Raw genomic sequence first — 17,128 nt, 5'->3', positions numbered from 1 at the left:
GATACAATTCAGTGAGGAGAGCACTTGCCTGGTATGAATGCAGCCTGGGTTTGTTCCACAAAGGGAAGAGAGAGACACAGAGATACAAGACAGACATGGGCAGAGACACAGACAGTAGCGTGGGGTGTGTGTTATACAGTATATAAGCAAGCAAAGACATTAGAAGAGGATGTCAGGTGTCGTACTCTATTTCTCTCCATCTTACTCCCTTGACACAGAGTCTCTACTGAATCTAGAGCTAGGCTAGGTAGCCAGGAAGTGCTAGGGATTCTCCTATCTCCTCCTCCACACCATGCTGTGGTCATAGACCTGTTGCAGACCACAGCCAGTTTTTTACATGGGTGGTAGGATTTCAGCCCAGGTGCAATAAGGACTCTTAGCCACTGAACACTATCTCCAGTCCCAAGAGAATCTCTGTACTGAAAAAGGCAGTCAAGTGTAATGGCATATGCCTGCAATCACTGCACATGGGACTGAGGCAGCATTATGAATCTGATACCAGCCCAGAGTGGACTGTATAGCAGACTTTGTTTTCTTGTTTGTTTTGTTTTTAAAATATAAGAAGATAGGAACTATTTTCTCTTTTGTTAAGGTCAAGTCAGTTCACAGCATAAACATTCCTCCCTGACAACTTCATTATTCTTTTATAAAATGCTCATACAGATGAACATCCCTAATCCAAAAGTATCAGATGTTCTGATATCTGAAACTTAAATTTCCTATGATTTGAAAACCAGCATTTAACTCATTTTTTCTGGTTAAAATCAATTTTATACAACTACAACCACAAGTAATTCAAAACAACACACGGTATTTCCAGTAATGAAAGTTTTAATTTAGCCACCCTTCTCAATTAGGTAATCCCACGGAAAACCACTAGTGTTCTTGTATAAACAACAAGTAGAATCTGTGTGATTCATGGAAACCTCCAACTATAAGTAGTATTGCCAATTATTAGCAATCATGTAAGAGAGATTTTCCTAAGAAAGATAAAGACATTTCCAGTATTTGCATGGCCAAATGAGCACATTCATTTCCCTCTCTACACTCATGAAACCTCTTCCATCTAGATAGTAGAGACATGGAGAACGGCAGATATAAACAGAATCTGAGGAGCTAACATGGTGAAAATTGTAGTTTACTTAGTAGATAAAGGTAAAATGCAAACTAAACCAAACCAAAAAGGCTCAGAAGTCGAAAGCATTGGTATGTATCTGAACGCAAGAGTGTAATGTATAACTGAAAACAAAAGTAATGAAAATTCAAAAAGTTGGACTCAGAAACTGATTTTATAATCTAATAATTTTTTAAAAGATTGATTTAAGCCAGGTATGGGTGATGCACTTTTTAAACCTAGCACTCCGGAGACAGAAGCAGATAGATCTCTTGTAAGCTGTAGGCTAGCTTGGTCTACATTAGTGAGTTCCAGAGCAGCTGAATTACAAAGAGACCTGCTTCAAAAACAAACCAACAAAGATGTACTTATTTTTGTATGGTGTTTTGCCTGCATATATGTATGCACACCACTTGCTGTACTGAGCACCCGCTGCCTGGGAAGGCCAGAAGAGGGCATCAAATCCCCTCCAACTGGAGTTTCAGATGGGTTTCAGTCACTGTGTAGGTGAACTGGAACTGAACCTGGGTCCTCTACAAGAGCAGTAAGTGTTCTCAAGTACTGAGCTCCTCCCCCTCCCCAACCTCTCAGAACAGACTGGCAAAGCTAAAAGGCACTATTTAAATAAATTAAGTACAAATATAAATTATCTAAATGAACTCTCTCAGCTTCCAGCAATCTACAAGAAAGAGATTACTAATCTTCTATAGATTCTACAGTAAGATATTATTACAAGTGAACTGTAAGATAAAATACAATATAGACATTCGGGATTTCAAAAGTACTGCTTCCCATGCACCCTTTTCAAAAAAATTATTGATGAACGACCATCACCAGAACAGAAATAACAACAGAAGTTTGAGGGAGATGGCTTAGCAATTAAAGTACTTGCAGCAAAAGCAAAAGGAACAGGGAGTCCACAGCCTCCAGAACGCACACACCTGCCCCGTAATGTCAATGTTAGTGATTCTAACTTAGGGAGTTATACTTGCACAGCAAGCTTTCAACCCACTTTTCTTCTTGTAAGTTCAGAGTAGTAACGCTGCTAAAAACCAGCTACTTGCTTCTCTCAGTATAAATAATGTACTCCCAGTTTCCAGAAAGGAATTAGCTTCTGACAGTCAATGCTCCTTATTTCCCATTTCCCTTCCATTTCCTGCCTGCAATCGTCTGTACAATGGGAAGGCCAATACCAAGAGAGACTGCAGGGTTGGGGAGGGGGCAAAAGGTGGCAGAGCAGAAAAATCTGAGTCCCTACAATGGTTTGGTAATTGTATCTTCCTATAATTCAAAGAATGCATCCCTAACTTTTACAATTATTTTGTTAACAATGAAGATTTGTCAGGGTTGGGGATACAACTCAGTTGGTAGAGAGCTTGTGCAAGAACCTGAATTTTGACCCCCACCACTTCATAAAACTGGGTAAGTGGCACATGCTATGATCCCGGCCTTGGAAGTAGAAATAAGAATGTTGTATATACTCAGCTGCACAGTAAGTTCAAGGCTAGCCTGGGCTATGAGAGTCCTGGTTTTTTAAAAAAAAAAAAAAACTAACAAAAAAAATGGTTTAAAAATAAAAAGAGTCTGGTAATTTTCACAGTAAAAAAAAAAAAAGCTTTTATTTTTCCAGGCTTATGAACCCATCTACTAAAAAACAACTTCAGACATACAGGGAAAAAAAAATCCATATGAAATGACAGCTCCTGAAGCCTAGAAAAAGAACTCCAGGCAAAGAGTGGGAGAAACAGACTTCCCCAGGGAAGAGCACATCAACTAGTTATCCACTACCAAATGGTCAGCCCTAAAGACATACATACATGAAACATACAGACTGAGCAGACTACATTAACGTTTTTTAATGCACACACACACACACACACAAACAACAATTAAAGAAAAAGAGTCCATGAATTTAAATGACAGCAAGAGAAGATCTCTGTGAATTTGAGGCCAGTCTGGTCTACAGAAGGAGCTACACATAGAGAGACCTGTCTCGAGAAAACCAAATAAATAAATAAAATAAAAAAAATAATAAGCCGGGCGGTGGTGGCGCACGCCTTTAATCCCAGCACTCGGGAGGCAGAGGCAGGCGGATCTCTGTGAGTTCGAGACCAGCCTGGTCTACAAGAGCTAGTTCCAGGACAGGCTCCAAAACCACAGAGAAACCCTGTCTCGAAAAACCAAAAAAAAAAAAAAAAAATTAAAAAAAATAATAATAATAATAAATTTAAAAGAATAAGGAATTTGGAGACTAGAGATGGCTCAGAAGACCACTAGCTGCTCTTGCAGAGGACCTAGGTTCCATTCACACCTCCCACATGGCAGCTCACAACCATCTTTAATCCTAATTCCAAGGGATCCAAACCCTTCTTCTGGGCTTCTCAGGCATCAGGTGCTCACATGCTATATAAACATGGCAGACAATCATTCATACACATGAAATAAAAATAAATAAATCTTTAAAAATTAAATGGGGAGATGATAAGGGTCAACCCTTCACAAAACAAATCCGACATCATGAGTTCAAGATCAGCCTAGTCTATGACTCAAGCTCCAACCCAGACAGGGCCACAGAGTGATACATTGTCTCAGAAAGACAACCCCCCCTCAAAAAAAAGGAAGGAAAGAAAGATAAAAGAAAAAAAAGAAAATCACTTATAGTTTATTCCCATTGCAAGAAAAATTCTTTGTTTTGTTTTTTGTTTTTGTTTTTCAGAGACTGTTTCTCTGTAGCTTTGAAGCCTGTCCTGGAAATAGCTGTTGTAAACCAGGCTGGCCTCAAACTCAGAGAGCCATCTACTTCCACTTCCCAAGTGCTGGGATTAAAGGTGTGTGCCACCACCGCCCAGCCCACAAGAAAAATTCTTAAGCAGTTAAAGAAAATGGATACTTATGAGTATTTGCCAACGTTAATTCAGAACATTCCTGTAAGATATTAACTTATTTTATTAAACATCTCATAAAATTAACAAACATCAATTATCAAAAGAGGCAAGTAAGATGGCTTACCTTTTATTTATAGGTTTTTCATCTTTCTCATACGGTTTTACAAACCACTTGCCGATTCGTACAAAGTTTCTGTTCATTAAACACCTCTCCAACAGATTGTGAACTGCCTTGAAAAGCAGAGTACGGCATTCATAGGAAAGGCCATTCTCCCACACTCCATCTTCCTCTTCTACAGAAACAGTGAAGTAAAAGTACACAAGTGAGACCACGTCTACTCACAGAGAACTAAAACATTTGATAGATAATGTCTATGTCCACAGCCCTCTCCTTTACCTCAGAATGCAGAGCTGCAATCTGTATGTGTGGGTGTAGTGGTGGTAGTTTTCTTGTTTGTTTGTTTGATTGACTGTTTTTGAGAGAGTCTCACTAGTTAGCCCTGGATGGTCTGGAATGCACTATGTAGCCCAAGCTGGTCTGGTGCCTCACTGCAATCCTGCCTCTACTTTCTGATTGCTGGGCTAACAAACCCGTGCCACTATACTTGGTGTTAAACATCTTCAAACATCAAAATGTCAGCTTTCAAAGATATTCTAAAAAATATAAAATGCTTAGGCACTCTACAAAACTGCCTAAAAATTATTCGCCACAATATAAAATATGGTAATATCATAAACATAATAACTTGTTTTCTATATTTTAAAAAGGGTATTTGATTTGCTTGTAAAACCTGGAAAATGTTAAACATAACATTATAATGCCTGTTTCTAAACTGGCTACGTGTTACTTTGTCCTAATTCCTCTAATCATTTAACCTGAAGGGGGGGGGGATCTAGCCAGTTAATAATTAAACTCAGACTATTTCATGACCATCAGCATTCTAATCTATGACTCAACTACAAAACTAAGTGACAAATACAAAGAGAGTTGCTGCCACTATATCTTAATGAGCAATGTGCTAATTATCAGACTAGATCTCATTTCAATGACTCACATGATTATTCAATATAGGAGGAAAAATATAAAGATCATATTTTTAAATGGTGTATCAGTCATATGAAGTAATGCTCTTAACTGACTACACAGCTTCAAATTCCCCGCTAAATCTATTAGTCACTCCAAGTTAACTTGTAAGGTGGGGGACAGAAATCAGTCATTGGTAAGTCTCAGTTCAAAGAACAAAATTCACTCTTTCATCTATCACAAAATATTCAGTAAGAGTAACAAATAATGATAAATACCACTTTGGCAGCTTACATTTTATTTTAAATTATTAGTCCAAATTTAATCAAGGATCTTCTAATAAACTTTATCTTTATATAACCTTTCCTTTTCTTTTTGACCCAGCTAGCCTAGGGCTAACTACATAGACCAAGCCGGCCTTGAACTCTCAGCAATCCTGTCTCAGTCTTCCATTACTTAGTGCTTGGATTATATATGTATGAGCTGCCACACCCAGTTATAAACATTTTCTACTTATGTATCATATTTTTCCTCCCTTGAGACAGGAGCTGGCTCTGTGAGGCAGGCCTTGATCTCATGATCTTCCTGCCTCAGCCTCTCAAGTACTGGTTACAGGCCTGTGCCACCATATCTGGCTTCCATTCAATTTTCAACATACACACACACACACACACAAATATTTCTCACTTCACAAACATACATACTGAATCCATAAAAAAATGAAGTTTACTATGAACTGTTGAATAAGAACAGAGAGATACTAAGAGTGACACAGTTTATATACAGAATGTTTTACAACAAGTGGACAGAATAAACATTAACTAAAACTATATATGACAGTGGACTTTAACTGCACTGGAAACTGCACTACAAAGGTTAATGCTGATTTTATGTTTTCTTTCAAGTGTTCTTTCCTAAATCATTGTCAGGTCTTTCAAAGCAACTAATACAGTTCCTCTACAGAAAAGCAAAGGAAAATGGCAATACTTTAAGGGTTAAAATAATTTAAGTAGAAAACCTTCACATTCAGTTATGTTAGAGATACTTATCTACTTCCACTTAAAGCTAAAATACTTCTGGGTTTCGTCTTCTTAAAAAGATATTGTCCTAGAGAAAAGGAACTGGCACACAATGATTTCACTTACTAAAGGTCTAGATAGCAAGCATATGTATGAGCTGATGAGACAAAAAAAGGAACCATCTTTTAGCTTAATAAGTAGACTCCTGATTTCAAATAGCTTCATTATAAGTTCTACTTCAAATTATGACAATAGTAATAGAAACACACGTGTTCCTAATTCCAAAAGAAAGGTGTCAGGAACTGCTCCCAGTTCTCCACCTGTTCAATGTTCTTTATTAGCTGACACCTAAAATCCCTAAGTTCTAAACAACACAAAGGTTGTAACATTTGCATTATATAAGTAGCCATTATCAAAACATATTCCCTAACTACTCCTAAGTTTTAATAGGAAGACATAGATATACAGTTACTTCTGCACACAACTAAGCTACAAGTTCAAATAAATTATTCATTTACCTTCTTCCTACAGTTTAAAACAAGAGCATTAAGTACAAAGTTCCTAATCACTAAAAGCCAATAAAATGGCTCAGCAAGTAAAGGTATTGCCACCAAGCCTAACTGGGTTTGAATCCAAGACTCATGCGGTATAAGACAAAAATGGACTCCCACAAGCCGTCCTCTGACCTCCACATGTGTGCCATGACACTTGTACATAAAATAATGAATGTAATTTTTTTGTTTGTTTTTGAGGACGGTTTTTCTGTAGCTTTGGAGCCTGTCCTGGAACTCGCTCTGTAGTCCAGGCTGGCCTCAAACTCACTGAGACCCACCTGCCTCTGCCTCCAAAGTGCTGAGATTAAAGGCATGCACCACCACCACCCGGCTATAATTTAAATATTTTTTTTTTAAAAAAAAAAGACTGTTTAAGAGATTTATGAACTGTCTGCAAGATTAAAACAAAAATCTTGGGGGCTGGAGAGATGGCTCAGAGGTTAAGAGCATTGCCTGCTCTTCCAAAGGTTCTGAGTTCAATTCCCAGCAACCACATGGTGGCTCACAACCACCTGTAATGAGGTCTGGTGCCCTCTTCTGGCCTGCAGACATACACACAGACAGAATATTGTATACATAATAAATAAATATTTTTAAAAAATCTTGAGAATAGCAAAAATTATAGTTCTTTATAAATTTTTACATAAAACTGTGGTTTTATTTTTAAAAATTAATTTCGGCTAAACCTAAGCTACGAATACCAAAATGTGGTTTAGAAGTAATCAGGGCCGGCAAAATAGTGCAGTGGGTAAAAGTGCTTGCTGAGTTCAATCCTCAGAACTCATATAAAGTTGGAAAGAGAAACAATTCCAGTTTTTTTCTGACCTCCACATGTGTGCCACGGCATGTGTGCCCTACACACACACACACACACACATAAATATTAAAAAGAGAAAAGCAGTATTAATTTTCAAGGATTTCTCTCACGGCTGAAACTTTTCTCTAAAGAAACTCAACATGAACTCAATGCTTTCTGGAGTCTCTTGTCCCAAATGCTCAGAATTCTCACTAATACAAACAGACCTTCCTAGAGCAAGGAAAATCTACACAGTAAGCAACCAAGTAACTATTTCATTGCTAAAGAAATAATAATGCCTAGTAAAACCCAATGAAAAGTCTAAAAAATTTGGGTTGTTTTAGAAGGAATGTCACTTAGAAACAAAAAGTATATTGAGCCAAGTTTCTAATATTCTGATGTTGTGAAAATGAAAAGTATGTTCAACACACTGTACTCAGATATGAGAAGTGAAGGGCAGAACCAATCACCTAAGAAAGTAAGATGTTGTCTCTTATCTTACACTAATTATAAGCTCCTTGAATCTCAACTCCAACACTGTAACCAGGAAAGAAAGGAGTAGGAAATACATGTCAAACTTTAGCAGGCACTTTAAACTTAACCAGAGCCTAATGGAAAAACGTCTGCTTAATGCATTTAAATAAATGTTTTCTTTCCCTTGTATCTTTAATCCCCAGAGAAAACAAAGTTTCTATTCTGTTTCTAGTACTTTTCCATTACTATTGGTATTATTAGAGCTCTTAACCAGTGTTACTTGAAAAATTTTACAAATTAATTGTAGAATGTAACACAAAAGTTCATATGCTAAAATCTGATTAACATATGCTTCCCTGAGAACAGATTATAGTGGTGCCAAAGGATGTCATAGGTCATCAAAATAATTATAAATGGGGGGGGGGAATCAGCATAAAAAGCTGATACAATCAGTACTCAATATTTTCTTCAAAAAACGACATCCTTAAATATCTCCATGGTGATCAGCTGATTTTTTTAAAAAGGCATCTTTTCCCTTTAATTTTGCAAAACAGCTAAAATGCAACATATGCCAATAAATAAGGAATGACTCAAAAATCAGCATGTTGGAAAATAGTACAGATTTCTTGAAAAAAAGAATCAACATGTCTAGATCAGTGTTTCTCTTAATTATTTTCCATTCATAACTCATTAAGTCAACAAATATTACTGCCTTAAGCTGTAGCATCAGTCACTTAGAGCAAAACTTGGAAATTTATTTAAAACAATTTAACATGGTGATTGTTATATCTGATATGATCGAAAAGATAACACTTTGTCGCCCTAAAAGAGGATACTATCACACAGCATACAGCAAATGAAGTCATCACTCATAAGACCAGCCAATACAAAGAAACAGGATAGTTTACAGAATTTAAAACAAAGACAGAAATGAATTAACTCTCCTCAGCAAGGCTTAGCTGTTTTCATGTTTGTCAGCTCTGCTAAAAGCTGCCCTTAAGGTTAAAGTCCACTACCTTTAATATCCACTACCACTAATATCCTCTGATAAAAGCATCCAAAAATGAAATCTGGAACAATGACCCACTTAAGCAGCATGCATTTTGATTAGACTCTAGTAGAAGGAAACTATTTGGATATGTTGCTAAACTCCAGGATAGAGACCTTGAAAACCACAAGAAAGAAATATTTTTAAGCCTTGATTCAGTATAATTTTAACTTTAAGGAATCAAAGTTTCATCTCTCAAAGTTTTTTTCTCAAAGTTTTATCATAATCTACCTCGTGTTTTTTTTTTAAGACAACAATTTTGAGAGAGGGAATTGTTTGGTTTTTAAGAACGAAAACCAATAGCAGCAATAAAATTCCAAATCTGAGGACACATTAAAAAGACACAGCAATGAAACTGAAACAACCTTGCTTTTTAAACCAGTGAACGACCTACCTGTAAGAGTCAACCAATCGTACCCACTGGAGACCTGACAGGAGGAGCCAGGGAGCTAAGATTTCCCACCATCAACTTTAAATCCCTGTCACTTATCACAAAACTTCAAAACAACAAATAAAACTGTAACCAAAAAGTTCTTGCCCAATTCTTTTTCTACCAAAATAAACCAGTATGGATTCAACTGTCCATTGTCCTAGTATTAGAATTAAAAAAAAACTCATATTCTTGGCTTTAAAAATCAAGGGATGTTTTTGAACAAATGTCTTTCTGGAATAGTATACTTGTGCTAATACTAATGAGCACAAATCCTTATCCAAAAACTAGTCTTTCGCAAAACAGTATCAAGTACTACTGCTGTAAAATAAGCAAAAGTTAAAAATGTGGAATAGACTGGTATGTTTTATTTCTTTTCATCAATTAAACTTAAGATGGTAACCCAAATATGTACTGAATGCTATGGACAGAAGAAAAGGTGAAATTTAACATATGCACTACGAAGCCTGACTAGAGTCTAGACTCTTCAGAACTGTCAAATCATGAAAAGGGAGCAAAGAAGGTTCCCTAAGAAACCATCACGGTCTAGAAGAGCAAAAAGTGAGAGGGCAAGTAAATATCATGCAGCAACCTAGACTGGATTCTAAAAACAACAGAAAAAAAAGAGGTAAATATAAAAGAAAACCAAGTGAAGTAAATAAATATTTTAATATCATTAACAATATTGATTTGTGAGTTGTGGAAAAATCCAACATTCTGATATTAAGAATAAAAAAAAGTTAACTGAGAATGCATAGGCACGCTCTACATTATCCTGCCAACTTTTGTAAATCTAAAATTACCCAAAATAAAATTCTAAAAACAGTTGTAAATGAGACAAAGTAGATAAAGGGACCACTCTCTGTGGTTTTGTTATTAAACATGTTAATGAAAAAACAATTCAGAGAATTTTAACCTTTACAAAATAAATGCCTTCCACTAGTCCTACCCCCAGTAAGGAGGACAATTATTACCATAATCACAGATACTTCGGTAACAAGAAGTAGTAGGTGTTGAACCAAACAGAAGGACATGGCCTGTGAGAAGCAGGCTGAGCCAAATTAACTAGCAGCTTAGTTACCACCTGCGCCCTTCCTGGTCCTCCCCTCACTGCTACACCTCCACTTGGAGCTCAGGACTGCCTCCTGCAGCTGATGCCAACCCTACTGTCCAGCTGCTCTCTTCTCAGGGGAGCTTAAAAGAAGGGAACCGAGTGCCACAGATGGGAAGAAATGAAAAGGGGGTTAGCTAGAGCACAGAGGCGCACTAATTACCCCAAAAGGGAGGCAGACGGCGTCCCTGGAGCAAAAAAAGGGCAAGACAAATATACTCCATCTGAAAAGACCTTATTCTTTAAGATATGTCTGACTTAAGTAACATTCTTAAGTAAATGACAGGTTAAAAAGAAGCTAAAACATTAAACAAATATCACTGACTTTGTAAATCAAGAGTTCAGAACACTAAACTTACTCTTTGGATTTCTTCCACTTTGATAAAAATGTTTAGTTATTCAATAGCATTCAGCAAAAACTGACAGCAATGAAAATTTGATATTCAAAAATACTTTCATCATATTCACAGATCAGTATCTGTATTACAGTGCAGGTACTGTCATTTTAAAATTATGCTAAAATAAAAGTTGAGAGGAAAAATTTAAACTCTAACCAAGTTTTGCTTGAAAAAACACGTCTGATAACCTAAAATCCGAAAGAAAAATAGCTAGAGTGTTTTAACAACATACACTCAAACAGCTGACAATCTATATTAATAGGCTTTTAATTTTCAAAACATTAGTCTCACTGTGCTAAAACTAAATACTATGCATTTAAAGTTATCTTTGATTCCAAAAAAATGTATTTCACAGAAAGGTTTGTTCAAGGCTGTGCTGGGCATTACACACCTGTCACACCAGCACTGGGGAGGACTGCTCTAAATACAAGGCAACACAACCAAACTCAGTCTCAAATAAAAAAGCATGTTCAGATGCTGTGCCAACTTTATCAAGAAGACCAAAACCCATGAGTAGACTTACAATATTTATGTAATTTTTTGTGGTGCTAGGATTCAAAGTCAAACACTCTGAGCAACATTATAATTTTAACACTGTGCTTGCTTTAAAATTTCAATTTAACAAGTTTCTAAGCAGTCTATCAACATTTTAATAATGATCTAGGGGTAAAGGTCAACAGTAGAGCACTTGTCTAACATATACACACAGCCCTGGACTCAATATTCAACATTAAAAGAAAAACAAACAACCGACAAAAATTTTAATGAGTTGACTGCATGCATCACTTCAAAGTTTAAAACAACTCTCACCTAGGTCAATGAAAGAAAAAGGGAAGTTGGTATGCCTGGCTTTTAGCAGAAGCAAAGAGCATCATCCTGTTGAAAGCACTAAGGATATTCTGATACATATATAGACACATTACGTATGCACTTAACAGATATATACTCATATCTTTTTACTATCTGCAACAATATTAAGATAGATGTAGCATGATCCTAGCATTGAAAAGAGAAGGCAGGAGGATAAGGAGTTCAAGGCCCTAATAGACTGTGTATAACACTATCTCAAAACAAACAAAATAACAAATACATGGTAATAGAACTAAGGACTCAGTTCTTCATTATGCATCCTGGGAAAGCTAGAATGCTCTGCCATAAAACTGCACCACTCAACACTGAAGAAAGCACCTATTAAAAACAAAAAGTAATTTAAAAATATAACACATATGTAAGAACATATATGTTGACCTTAGAAAGTATTAGCTCAAAATAGAGCTATCTGAAGCCTGGTCTGATGGCACACACCTGTAATCCCAGCAGGAAACAGAAGAGTAAGAGTTCAAGGCCAGTCTTGACTACTTAGTAAGTTCAAGACCAGCCAGGGCTGCATGACACCTGGATTTTCTTTTGTGCAAAATAAAACAGATCTTACAGTTCAAAGCAAGAAACCACAGAGTAGCCGGGCGGTGGTGGCGCAGGCCTTTAATCCCAGCACTCGGGAGGCAGAGGCAGGCGGATCTCTGTGAGTTCGAGACCAGCCTGGTCTACAGAGCTAGTTCCAGGACAGGCTCCAAAACCACAGAGAAACCCTGTCTCGAAAAAAAAAAAAAAAAAAAAAAAAAAAAAAAAAAAAAAAAGAAACCACAGAGTACTAACTTTCATACAAGAAAGTTTTTCAAATGGCCTAAGGAGCAGCAGAGATGGCTCTGGGGGTAAAAGCACACAGCCAGTCTGAGTTCGATTCCCAGCACCCACATAAAAAACCAGATGTGGCAGTGCATGTGTAACCCCAGCACTCCTACAGAAAGATGGGAAGCAGAGACTCCAGAACTGCTCAGAACTAAAGGGGCAGCTAGCTTGATAAAAGCTTCATAATAGCAGAAACAACCTGTCTCAACAAGGTGGAAGGAGAAAAAGGACTCCCAAAGAGTTGTCCTCTGACCTCTGCACACACTGTGGTACACATATATCACACCCACATGCCCTCCTCACACACAAAATTTTAAAGAACTTTTAAAAAAAATTCAATTTAACTGTCAAAAATCATACCAAGCTAGAAATTGGTTCCCTCAAGTCTATCACTAAAAAATTTGCTTACACTGAGTATAAAGTAAACGTAACTTCGGTAATTTAATGAAGGTCTATAGTTTCTTTCTAAAGTACATTTGGCCCTAAAAGTCAAGAAAATAGAAGTAATACTGTGCTCAAAATAAACTACCTTCCAGATTAATGACCATTGTCCTATAAAAGTTAAATAAGGTGGCACTTGTCTTGTTTAATATAATCTTTGATGAAGCAGTATCTAATAAGAGCCACTTTGCCCCTTAAAAAATACATACAAACAAAAAAAACGCATATGGTTCCCTGAGTTAATAAATAATCATAAATAATATACAAATAACAATATACTTTTGAAAAATATGCCAGATAAAGTTACGTTTCGAGAACCATCCACAGTGTCTCAGAAAAGAGAACAGGGTAAGACAGACTCAAAGGTAAGTTACACTTGGCTTCAAAAGTATTACATAACTATGAAAAGGCTTCCAGATCTCATTTTTCTCAGGTTAATGAAAATGCTTTCCCTAGGTACAAACAGCCAGTGAGAAATGAGGGAAGGAAGCTGGATGGCGGAAAAAGAAAGTATTTCAAAGCTTAAGTCTCTCATAATACACATGAATGATTTATGTAAAATAAAACAATCATGGTGAAATAAAACATTGAAACTGTTCTTACAGTTTCACATTGACAAGGCTGTGCACATACTAACACCATAATCTATAATCCCAAAGACATTTTGGGAAAAGTGTACAATGTTGTTAAGTCACATTTAAAAATAATAAACTGCTTTTACCTGATAAGTCATGGTGAATAAGGTCAGCAAAATTGGGATCTTTACCCCACCAAAATATCCACAATTCTCTTCTTCCAGGTCTTTGATCTCGCCGCCAAACAGCAAGTACATCTGCCTTAAGGCATCGACTAAAACTACTCAGAATGGGGTCTTCTTCTGTCACCGGAAACAGAACAGGGGCAGAAGGTGGGCCTTGCCACACGTATCTTTTCCACTTAATCCCTGTCAAGTCGGCCTGAAGGAAAGAAAACATGATTTCTATATCATTGTGCATTCATTGAAGTAAAAAAAAAAAATTCACTATAAAGTCCCTGATTAACTAAAACATCACTGCTTTCAAAGCATTCTTAAGATGCTGAGAGTATGACCAAAACAAACAAAAACACTATGCAAATAATTCTAATACTTCAACCAGCAAGATCTTAAGGAAAAGAACACAAAACAGTTTTAAAATACCACTGAACAGCAAGCACATCTATAATACATACAATATCCCCGAATTTAATAAGTGAAGCAATGATGTTAAACGTGTACTTCAGTACCGCACATTAAAGACTATCTTTCCTGTCTGTCCTATGTTCTTTTCTAACTGGTCAGTCACATTTGTTCTTTGGTGAACTGAAAATTAAAGACCCTCACTGCAAGTCTGTAAGAAGTCGTGGTTCTAACAAGAAGACATCTGAACAATTTTCTAAAGAAAAAAAAAAGCCTGTAAGTTCTTCACAAGCACACATCTTTAGGAAAAGAACTACTTCCAAGGAGCTGTCAGATTTGTGCTAATCTATCTTCAAAGAACCAAAGTGCCAAAAATAGATGGAGTTGGGGAAGACAGAAACGTTAAACCTGCTGCACATATTACTACATGGGAAGAGACGCTGATTAGTGGACACTGTCGAGAAAACCAGTATATTCTGCGAGGCAGAAGTTCGTTAAAGATCCCCATTTACCATCGGGAAAGAAATTCAACAAAGGAAATTCTGCAATTCTTTATTCTAACTTAGATGACAGAAAGCATAAGGTGCCAAAAATGAAACTGCTGATACATGACTGGCAGTTTACGCCTGCCAACTAGTTATGCTCCACCCACTTAATTCACCTACCTATGATAGACTTAATACTTCTCATCGCACAGGGAAAAAAATGAAAGAGTCACTCCAACTTAAAATCATTGACAAAGCTCAGCTATCGCTAATTAAGGACTAGATATTTGCAACAGTTGGTACTTTTAAGAAAAAGTCTTAAAAACTATTGGATATTACCCAACTGGGGCCAACCTACACAGTAGAACATTCCTACATCCAGCGTCCCCAGACTCTTCAGTTCAATAAAAGGAGCAGCCAGCTCAAAACATTCTTAAAACGTAAGCAAAACAGACAAATATAGAACGTTTAGTGCGAAACCACAGTACCTCCTCCATTAGCCCCTCCACTCTCACAAAAACATAATGTTCTAATAAAAGCAGGACGGCTAAAAATTGTCAAAATGGCAAAATGTTTTCAAAGTTTAGAAAGAAAACATATGAACACTGTTTTTACACAAAGATCTGAAGTCACCCAGAAGGAAACTACCCGTGTTTGTTTAACTTATAAAACCAAGAGGGCTTTAATACCTAAGTTTTGAGGGGTCCTGTTTAAAGAGAAGCCCAATTAGCAGGGAAAAGCATAAAAGGGAGTGAAGTAGGGGCAGTCACGGAAAAGTGTGAAAAAGGGATACACTGTTCGATACGGGGGGGGGGGGGAGGTAAGCAAGAAACACATAAGAAAATATTACTGTCCGGCCAGATAAGAAACCCAAGTTAAGGACAAGATTACGATGGGGGGGGGGGCGGTAAAAAGAGTCCAAGACAAGACACAAGAAGGGGAAAGCCAAGACTCTTCCAAGCGGAGTCCTGGCCGGTAGGTGAGCGGACGCTGTCTCCCGGGGAGGCCGACTCCGGCGGGGCCTAGCCGGGGGACACCGGCAACTGGATGAGCCCCGGACCCCCTCCCCCACGGCCCAAGGGCGCCCGGCGCGGCCCCCTCCCCCACCGCCCGCGGCCCCCGCACTCACCAGGCAGAAGAGGTTACAGTGACAATCTTCCAGGCTGGCCCCGTTCGACACGAAGGAGGAACTCATCGTCCCTCACAGCAGCCGCCGCCGGCGCCACAACCCACCATCCGCCATTACCGCCGCCTCCGACCAGAGAGAGAAACACAGACACCGGGGAGGGCGGGGGGCGGTGGGGAGGAGGCCGCCGGGCCGCCCGCCCTCCCCGCCGCCCCCCGGCGCCGCCGCGGCCCCCGCCGCCCGGAGGCACCCAGCCGCCCGGGGCCGAGGCCGCAGGCGGGAGGGCCGCGCCGCGCTCGGCCGGCCGCCGGGACTGCGGAGCCTGCGGACGCGCGTCCCTCTCCGGAGCGGACGGGAAGGGATGTCTCCCTTCCACCCGAAAAAAAAAAAATAAGAAAGATTAAAAAAATAAAAATAAAAAAACAAAAAACAAAATTTTAGTCACACTGATAAATAGTCAGAGCCCGAGTCCGAGCGGGCCGAGCCCTGAAGCCCGGGAGGGTTCTCCCCGGCCCGGGGGCGCCCGCAGAGGGGCGGGAAGGGCGAGGAGCGGCGGAGCAGCCCGGGCCCCCGGCCCGGCAGCGGCGATGTCCTTAAGCCCAGAGTCTCCTCGGCGGCGGAGGTGGTGGCGGCGTCTGATGGCTCAGTCCATTCTCCGGCTGCGTCCTCGTGTTGTCCCTGGGCCAAGCCTGCCTAACGTCTGCTCTCCTGCCGCCTCACCGCCTGGACGCCGTAGTCTCCCCCATTTTGTGGGCCCAGCGGGCGGTGTTTTTCCCCCTTTAATCCGAATTCACGGGTTTTCCCTTCGCTTTAATGGCGGCCACAGGGACCAGCTCGCCCTCTCTGCTCGCCCATTGGCCGCCGCGGGGTCACGTGGGCCCGGGCTCCGTGGGGAGGGGGAGAGAGAAGGCAGTGAGGGAGGGCAGAGAAGCTTTCCGAGCCCCGGGGACCGGGCAGCCGGCTGGTGGCTACTAAGATGGCGCCATCTGCTGGATGCCCCGGTTAAGATGACCGGGGCTTGGCCCTAGCTTTCTCCTGGCTGGAGAATGTGCAGAACAGGAAGGTTCACTTCAAAATCGACAAGAATTACTTGGAAATCAGTTAGAATTCTTTGGAAGAGAAAGTTGGCAATAACAACAACAACAACAAAAATTTCCAATGCATTCTCACTTATTCCATAAGGCCGCCGGGGCAAAGAGCAAAAAACTCTTGTTAGATAGAGATCAGCTTCAGCTGCTCTTTTTTTAAGAGTTATAATAATGAGGTAAAAAGGAAACAATATAAACTAGGAATAAAGTTCTGCTGTAAGGGATTCGAAACTAGAGCAGGTCTTTTACCTCCTTGTGACTCAGTTTCCTCATCTGTAAAATGAAACAAA

General features: G+C 39.2%; 1 protein-coding gene across 1 annotated transcript in view; it reads right to left on the bottom strand.

Moving 5' to 3' along the window:
* Positions 1-15,943, bottom strand: part of Med13 (mediator complex subunit 13) — a 94,159-nt gene extending 78,216 nt beyond the window's left edge. Inside the window, exons 1-3 of the mRNA XM_075991224.1 lie at positions 15,754-15,943; positions 13,705-13,939; positions 4,124-4,292 (exon numbers count right to left, since the gene is read on the bottom strand). Of these exons, the coding sequence (XP_075847339.1) occupies positions 4,124-4,292; positions 13,705-13,939; positions 15,754-15,819 (470 nt within the window). The 5' untranslated portion in view covers positions 15,820-15,943. The remainder of the gene's footprint in view (positions 1-4,123; positions 4,293-13,704; positions 13,940-15,753) is intronic.
* Between the last annotated feature and the right edge of the window lie 1,185 nt (positions 15,944-17,128).

The sequence above is a fragment of the Microtus pennsylvanicus genome, chromosome 11 (genome assembly GCF_037038515.1).
Source record: "Microtus pennsylvanicus isolate mMicPen1 chromosome 11, mMicPen1.hap1, whole genome shotgun sequence".
NCBI classification, from domain to species: domain Eukaryota; kingdom Metazoa; phylum Chordata; class Mammalia; order Rodentia; family Cricetidae; genus Microtus; species Microtus pennsylvanicus.
Note: the sequence above shows the minus strand (reverse complement) of the source record. Positions and strands in the feature narration are given on the sequence as shown.